Source organism: Gekko japonicus, unplaced genomic scaffold (genome assembly GCF_001447785.1).
Source record: "Gekko japonicus isolate JY-2015 unplaced genomic scaffold, Gekko_japonicus_V1.1 scaffold1882, whole genome shotgun sequence".
NCBI classification, from domain to species: Eukaryota; Metazoa; Chordata; class Lepidosauria; order Squamata; family Gekkonidae; genus Gekko; species Gekko japonicus.
In genome coordinates this window covers 142,952-151,716 of record NW_015172063.1, presented here as the reverse complement: position 1 = coordinate 151,716, position 8,765 = coordinate 142,952, and the positions used below count along the sequence as shown (strand labels likewise).

The following is an 8,765-nucleotide window of genomic DNA, read 5'->3' as shown; positions in this document are numbered from 1 at the left end:
ACTATCTAACCATTCATACTATCACCTCATAAATTCATAACTATCATGCGATCTCGTTGGGCATTCTATGTGCTGAACCACATGGCCTCTCGACCAGAGACTCTGGAGAGCCACTGCCAGCCACTGTAAGGAATCCCAAACATGGCAGAGTAAAAATTTCACTCTGTGTAAGGTAGCACTAGGAGCTGCGGTGGCTCAAGTGGTTAAGACGCTGAACTGCAGGCTGTGGAAGGTCGGTAGTTCAGCAGTTCGAGACCCGAGTGTGCCGCATGAGGGAGTGAGCTCCCGTCTCTAGTTCCAGCTCCTGCCAACCTAGCAGTTCAAAAGCAAGACATTGCAAGTAGATAAATAGGTACCACTTCAGTGGGAAGGGAACAGCGTTCTGTGCGCCTTGGTGTTTAGTCATGCCGGCTACATGACCACGGAAACGTCTTCGGACAGCGCTGGCTCTTCGGCTTTGAAACGGAGATGAGCACCGCAACCCTAGAGTTGGATTCGACTGGCTTTTGAGCAAGGGAACCTTTACCTTTAAGGTAGCACTGCACGTTTAACAAATAATAAAAATTTAACAACATTTATTTATTTGTTTTGATTGTTAGCAGTACCTTAAGTTTAGAAATAAAGCTTTTATGAATACGTAATTCTTCCCTTCAAATATAAATAAATACAATTAAGGGGGTTTTTTTGGGGGGGAGTCTATAATAAGAAATAAAAATGTGGTTCTTTGGTGTTGCTTAAGTTTCATGACTGATGTACACCTTTGACTAGAAGGATATATAGGCTGCATTTTGCTAGTTGGTGAGGAGTCATCTTGTTCTCACCTTTGAGTTCAGAGATACTGAGATGATTCGCAAGTACTCGGAGCTTGATTTTGAAATTCCCTTTCGGATAGATGAAGCAATCTTCCATGCAGCCTTAAATGCATGTTATTACCTGCACCTGGCTTTGGTATGTGTTTCCAGCTCTCCACCCCTCGTGTGCCTCAAAAATATGGCTGAAAGCTCTGGTAATATTTCCCTTCCACCTCGACTGTGATTAAAATTCTGCCCGCAGGTAGTGCAAATTATACGCCATGAAAAAAAGCTGAATCCTGTAACTGTATGCAAGTTTAAATACATGTACATTAATTTATATAGTTTAAAAGCAATAAGAACATAAGAGACGCCAATGTTGGATCAGGCCAAAGGCCCATCCAGTCCAACACTCTGTGTCACACAGTGGACAGAAATACCAGGTGCCATCAGGAGGTTCACCATGGGGCCAGGACATTAGAAGCCCTCCCACTGTTGACCCCCCCCCAAGCACCAAGAACACAGAGCATCACTTGCCCCAGAGCCCCTATCTATACCTTGTGGCTAATATCCACTGATGGACCTCTGGTCCATATGCTTATCTAATTCCCTTTTGAAGCCGTCCATACTTGTAGCCGCCACCACTTCCTGTGGCAGTGAATTCCAAGTGTTAATCACTCTTTGGGTGAAGAAGTACTTCCTTTTATCCATTAACCTGACCACTCAGCAATTTCATTGAGTGCCCACGAGTTCTTATATTGTGAGAAAGGGAGAAAAGTACCTCTTTCCGTACCTGCTCTATCCCATGCATAGTCTTATAAACCTCAATCATGTCACCCCTCAGTCGTCGTTTCTCCAAGCTAAAGAGCCCTAAGCGCCTTAACCTTTCCTCATAGGGAAAGTGTTCCAACCCTTCTATCATTCGAGTTGCCCTTTCCTGCACTTTTTCCAAAGCTATAATATCCTTTTTAAGGTGTGGTGACCAGAACTGCACACAGTATTCCAAATGAGGTCTCACCATCGATTTATATAGGGGCATTATGATATTGGCTGATCTGTTTTCAATACCCTTCCTAATAATCCCCAGCATAGCCGGTCCGCAGTGGAGGAAAGCCCCCGAAACCAGGGGATCCCTGCCTGGACCTGAGGGCTGGCAACCCTACCTGGATTCAGTGGCCACTTTACAGCACTCTACCCTGCTGAGCTCCCTCCCCTCCTCTTCCCAGCCTCGCCCTCCTCCAACTCCACCCCCAAAATCTCCAGGTATTTCCCAACCCAGAGCTGGCAACCCTACTTTTCTAGCATCCCATTCAATGAAGCAATATCACTGTGCTCAATCTGAAAAACTGCATATGGAGTCCTAGGCCCCGAACCTTCCCGTGATTTTAGCAGTTGGGGCACCCAGTGAAGTTGGTGGGCAAGTCAATTCAGGACAGAGAGAATTATCCTTCAATGTTACATGTCATTAATGTTTGGGACTCACTGCCACAGGAGTGTGGCGATGGTTGCTAGGTTAAATGAACGCACGGACACATATGGCGCTGCCTTATACCGAATCAGACCACTGGTGCATCAAAGGTCAGTATTGTCCACTCAGACTGGCGATGGCTCTCCAGGGTCTCAGGCAGAAGTCTTTCACGTCACCTCCTATCTGGTCCCTTTAAACAGAAGACGTGAAGGACTGAACTTGGGACCTTCTGTATGCCAAGCAGATGCTCTGCCACTGAGCAGTAGCCCCTCAATGACTTTGAAAGTACTTATTCATTCATTCATTCATTATATTCCGCCATCCCTGCGAAAGGGCTAAGAGCGGTCATTCTGGAAGAACAGATCCATTGATGGCTGTTAACTGCGACAGCTAAATGGAATTCTTTTGTTTCGTAGCCAGTATGTACCTCTGAATGCTCTGCTTCTTGGCCCTTCAAGGGTGTCTGGTTGGTCACTCTAGGAAACTGGATGCCGCCTGGACTGTTGGTGTGGTCCAGCAGGGCTTTTTATAGGCGTACCTTTTGCCCAACTCTCTCACCCTTGGGTACAAGCGATGTGCCTCTCCAGCCACAGGGTGCATATTTTCTCATTACATCTTTTCACACGAAATAAATGGTTGTAGTTAGAGGGTTTAGCTTTTCTTCTCCTCCAGGTCCACTGAAAAATAAGACAATGTTCTGCTATAAACATTGGATCTGGCCTGCTTCAAGCCTGAAATGAGCCCTTGAAGACTTCCGGGTTCCAGAATGGAGCTAGGCAAAGCAAAAGAGCATCGGCAACTAACAGGCAAGTCTCAGAGAGTGCTGCATAATCTTGCGTCTAATTCTTAACCCAGCCCCCAGGGTGTGGATCAAAAAACCCAAAACAGTGGGGCCAGATACAGACAGGGGAGATATCGGTATCCCAAAACAAGTAAAAAGAACAAAGGGGTGTGGATCAAAAAACCCCAAACAGCGGGGCCAGATACAGACAGGGGAGATGTCTGTATCCCAAAACAAGTAAAAAGAACAAAGTTTGAGTTCAGCGGCACCTTTAAGACCAACAAAGTTAAATACCTGGGGTTAAACTTTGTTTGTCTTAAAGGTGCCACTGGACTCGGACTTTGTTCTGTTGCTTCGGACCACTATGGCTACCCCACCTGAAAGCAAGTAAATGTGTAACATCTGTTTTTAGAAGATGTTTTGTGCCATCCCCCCACAACTGTTCTACAGATACGCTCCTACAAAAACACATTCTGCTGATGTTGTTATACACAGTCTTCCAGTTGCACCAGCTCACTGTACAGGCTTGCCTGGGATACTGCTGCCCATACTTGTGGTTACTTCTTGGTGTTCTGTGGCTACAGCAAAAGAGCAGTGTGCGAACTACCCACCTTGCAAGTGGAACGCAAGGCAGTTGTTCTAAGCAAGGCTGGTGTTTCTGAAAGGAAAGGAAGGAAGCTTGATTGAGCAAGCCTGTATGTGGACTATGTGGAAAGAGGTTTCAGTGGTTTGGGAGGATCCTGGGCATTTTTGCCACAGGAAAGGTAGCTTCCCAAGGATGGGTTAATCTGCCGCATTTCCTCTTTGGTGTCGTCTCTGAGATGACTCACATGTTTGCATGTTTACCTCTAGCTCATTATCCAAGAACAGTTACACCTTAATGCATTTTTCTCACCTTTGGCTCTACCCGTTTCAGATGGCTTTATCAGGCTGCAAAAATGTTTATGATTCAGCGTGGATGGTTCATGGATGAGTAGTCTGGGTTCTCTTACTGGACGTGTTGTTTTATCTCCTGCCTGTTTTTCCACTGTGTACCTTGGCTGTGTCAGGTGTCATATTTCACTGCAGAAGGATGGACTTAAAAGTATGTTGAAATTCTACCGAGGCTTTTCCCCTGAGGATGTTTCACCCTCGCTTGGCTTCCTTAAAGCAACTCTGTTTGGGGGAGCATCCATGTGGCATCCTGTATTCATCCTGTTTCTTGTGGGGCCACGGTTTCCCCTCTCTGCTTGATTTGATATGATCTTTTTGGAAAGACTGTAGTCAAAGTGCCTTCGAACGCTATGTGGATGGGAAGATTTATCATTCTGTAGGTCCCACCCACGCATCGGCACAATTGCCCTCACCTTGGCCCTTGCAGCTGCCTCCCCCCCCCCATGCAAACAAACCAGAAAAATTTTTCAGGGTGCTTTAAAAAAAAGAATTGGAATCACTAAACTGCTGTAGCATTAGAATGAGCTGTTGCCAAGATCAACTAGTTCCCAGGTTTAATTTTTAAAAAATGAGTCTCTTTTTATTGCAGAGTTGTGAGGGGAAAGGTACAGACTGCACATATCCTTTTATAACTCCGCAATGAAAAGGGCAAGAGGCTTACTTTTAACAAAAACAAAAGTTAGGAACTAGTAGGTTGCAGCTGTAGCGTAACAGTCTAGCAGTTCCTGATTTATTTTTTTCCAAGCCCTATGGTGAGTAAGGGAGAAGGTGGTGGCAGTGGGGGCTGGAGCAAGGGAGGTGTGGGGGGAACTACTGTGTGGATGTTCTGTTGCAGTGAGAACTATACAGAGATCACGTCTGTGGGAAAACAACCAGAGAGCTGAAAGGAGAGGGTGATCTGCGGTCCGAGAATATATTAGTTAATAACCAAGTGTGTGGCGCCTGGGGAAGGCTGTCGACTGGCTGTTGGAGGCTCCTGCTGAAGTTTTGAACCTTCCCCTTAAGTCCTGTCAGTTTCAAACTTTGTCATGATGCTTTAAAACCTGACAGAAATAGAAACCAGGCTGCATTCACTAGGAAGCAAAACTTGGCAGCAGAAACTGAAGTCTTGTGCCTGACATGTCTCATAACTTGCAAAACCTTCCAAGGGCAGAGTGATCTTTTTTCCCCGTGACCCTACGTGTGGTGTGTTCTGTGCATCAGCTCAGTTCTTGGAAGTTGCTTGCTAATTGCACCTGTGCGGGAATTGAACCTGTAAACAGCAGCTGTTGCCAGACATCACTTCTATGCCTACACGCCATGTGTAGATCCTTCCAGTATGCCGTGTCACCCCATTTAAACAGCGGTGACATCCATATTCTGCATGCTTTGGTACATGCAAACCAACTGCTGGGTTTCTGGTTTGTGTGGAATCATAGCGTTGGAAGGGACCTCCAGAGTAATCTAGTCCGACACCCTGCACAATGCAGGAAATTCACAAATACCTCCCACCCCACGCCCCCACTGACCACTGTTCCATGGCCAGAAGATGACAAAAAACTCCAGGATCCCTGGCCAAACTGGCCTGGAGAAAAATTGCTTCCTGACCCCAAAGTGGTGATCAGCATTTCCCTAGGCGTGTAAGAAAGGGCCACAAGAACTAAGCACTGAAGCAACCCTTCCTCTCATGATCTGTGTAAAACAAAGCAGTTGTTGTTCAGTCGTCGCACAGTCGAGTCCGACTCTTCGCGACCCCATGGACCAGATCCTGCCAGGCCTTCCTGTCTTCCGCCGTCCTCTGAAGTTTGCTCAATTTCATGTTCGTTGCATCTATGACCCTGTCCAACCATCTCATCCTTTTCCGTCCCCGTCTTCTTTGACCTTCAATCTTTCCCAGCATCAGGGTCTTCTCCAATGAGTGCTCCCTTCTCATTTGGTGGCCAAAGTATTTGAACTTCAGTTTCATTATCTGGCCTTCGAGGGAACAGTCAGGGTTGATTTCTTTTAGGATCGACTGATTTGATCTTCTTGCAGCCCAAGGGACTCTCAAGAGTCTTCTCCAGCAACATTGTTCAAAAGAATCTATTCTTCGGCGCTTGGCCTTCCTCATAGTCCAACTCTTGGAGCCATACATGACTACTGGGAATACCATTGCTTTGACCATGCGGACTTTTGTTGGCAGGGTGATGTCTCTACTTTTTATCATGCTGTTTAGGTTCGCCATCGCTTTCCTCCCAAGGAGCAGGCGTCTTTTAATTTCATGGCTGCAGTCACAGTCTGCGGTGATCTGGGATCCCAGGAACGTGAAGTCTGTCACTACTTCCACAGCTTCCCCTTCTATTTGCCAAGGAGTGATGGGGCCGGATGCCATGATCTTGCTTGTGATTCATCCAGGCCAGCCTTTCGCATGATGTACTCTGCATGTATATTAAATAAGCAAGGTGACAATATACATCCTTGTCGTACTCCTTTTCCTATGCTAAACCAATCAGTTGTTCCATATCCGGTTCTAACTGTTGCTTCTTGACCCTTATACAGATTTCTCAAGAGATATGTGAGGTGGTCTGGTACTCCCATCTCTTTAAGGACCTGCCATAGTTTTTTGTGATCCACACAGTCAAAGGCTTTAGCATAGTCAATGAAGCAGAAGTTGATGTTTTTCTGGTACTCTCTTGCTTTCTCCATAATCCAGCGAATGTTGGCAATTTGATCTCTAGTTCCTCTACCTCTTCGAAACCCAGCCTGTACTTCTGCAAACAAAGCAGTATGCATATGCAAAATATGCATGTTGTCCCTTTTCAGACAACATGGTATCCATGTGTATCAGGAGCAGGTAGTACGTGCTTCCAATGTGCGTGGACAAAACCTCTGAAAAGGGCTGTTGTTGACTGCAAGTTCCTCAGTAAATATTTGGATTGAAAAGAGACGCAAGCATTTTGGTTTTGAAACTGCTATTCTTAAGACATATTCGACATGTACGCCAATGGTCAGTTCTTAATTCACTGTTTGCAGTCTTCATTTCAACTCACCAGTTCCTGTTCTTATTTGTATCAAACCAAGGTGATGTTATGAGGGTGGTGTGTCCTATTTTTAAACTCTTCATCAGCTCTTTGTAAACTCTTAAACCAGATTTCAGTTAGAAAACTCCTGAAGATTTGGGGATGGAGCCTGAGGATGACAGGGACCTGGGTGTGTGTGTTTGTGCAATGCTACAGAGTCCACCCTCCAAGCATCCATTTTCTCCAAGGGAACTGATCTCTGTACTCTGGAGATAAACTGTAATTCTGGGGGATCCGCAGAACTGCCTTAGACTGGTAAACAGCAGTCTGAACCTAGTTAGGAAACTATAGCTTGCATTCATCCAATCTCAGCTTGACTTATTGCCCAGTAACTTATGCATCTTGACTCTTTACTAGCCCTTCCTGGCAACTAAACCCCCATACCTATATGTGAGGCTTGAGGAAATCTGTTTCAGTGTATCTGAAGAAGTGTGCAATCACACGGAAGCTAATTTTTGTTGTTCAGTCGCACAGTCGAGTCCGACTCTTCGCGACCCCATGGACCAGATCACGCCAGGCCTTCCGGTCTTCCGCCGTCCTCTGAGGTTTGCTCAACTTCATGTTTGTTGCATCTATGACACTGTCTAACCATCTCATCCTTTGCAGTCCCGGTCTTCTTTGACCTTCAATCTTTCCCAGCATCAGGGTCTTCTCCTGATGCTAATACCCAGAATTAAACTTTATTGGTCTTAAAGGTGCCCCTGGACTCAAATTTTGTTCTAGTGCAGGGGTGGCCAAACTGCAGCTCAGGAGCCACACACGGCTCTTTCACACATATTGTGCGGCTCCTGGCAGGGTAGCTAGGGAAGTGAAGGGCAGGCATGCCTCTCCGACTGGTCTTCTCTTCTCTAGCCAGTGTTCCCCTCCCTGGGTAAGCTGGAGGTGTGTGTGTGGGAGGGGGGAGCAGAGAAAGAAAGCAACTTTAATTTTAAATGAGTTCTCAAAGCCACCCCCCACCAGCTTGGAGAAAGCATTTGTCTCTTTAAGGGTGTGCGGTCAGACGGCGTGCCGAAGTGGTTTAAACTGCTCCGGTTCCAATCGGATTATATTTGATCCGGGACAAGTGCGATCACACTTACCTCCCTCACTGCGCAGCACATTGCTCCCGGGTGTCCACACTACAGGCACGCAACAGTGCGCGTCGGTGGTTTCCCCCCCACTGTTTGCACATGCGCATAGGCACCCATCCATATAATTGAAATCTTCACGCCAAAAGCATGCCCTGAAGCGAACACTTCCCTTTAAACTTTTACAACGAAACTGGCCTCCGTGAGGTCCCGGACTCGTCTAAAGCCTAAAACTAATCACCGTTTTTTAATTCGTTTTATTAATGCCGGGGCAAAGCTTCGCCCAAGTGCATATCGCCGATGCTAAAATAAAATGGCGGACAAAAAGCGGAAGCCTCGGGCTTCCGAGTGGAAGTGGCTCAACACTGGGGGAGCGATCACACAGGAGAGCACCACTTGGGGACCTGGTAGCAAAATACTCCGGTTTAAAGGGGGTTTCAGCCGGTTGGCAACAGCTAGGGATGGGAGGCAGATGTTGGCTGTATGATCGCTTAACCGGCACGTATACTGGCTCAAATGGCCCATCTGAACGCGCCCTAAATATCATTATCAATATCTGGTTTTACCCCTTTTGTTTTTATTTCTGGCAGTCTTGTTTAATGTTAACAAAAAGCAAATTTGCATATTTTCCAATAAAAATGTGTGTGTAAAATTTATTCATGTTTTGCAGCTCTCAGACTTTTGTTG

General features: G+C 46.2%; 1 protein-coding gene across 1 annotated transcript in view; it reads left to right on the top strand.

Annotated features, from left to right (window-relative positions):
- The first annotated feature begins 6,925 nt into the window (after nucleotides 1-6,925).
- Nucleotides 6,926-8,765, top strand: part of PPT2 (palmitoyl-protein thioesterase 2) — a 59,868-nt gene continuing 58,028 nt past the window's right edge. Inside the window, exon 1 of the mRNA XM_015420799.1 lies at nucleotides 6,926-6,938. Coding sequence (XP_015276285.1) covers nucleotides 6,926-6,938 — 13 coding nt within the window. The remainder of the gene's footprint in view (nucleotides 6,939-8,765) is intronic.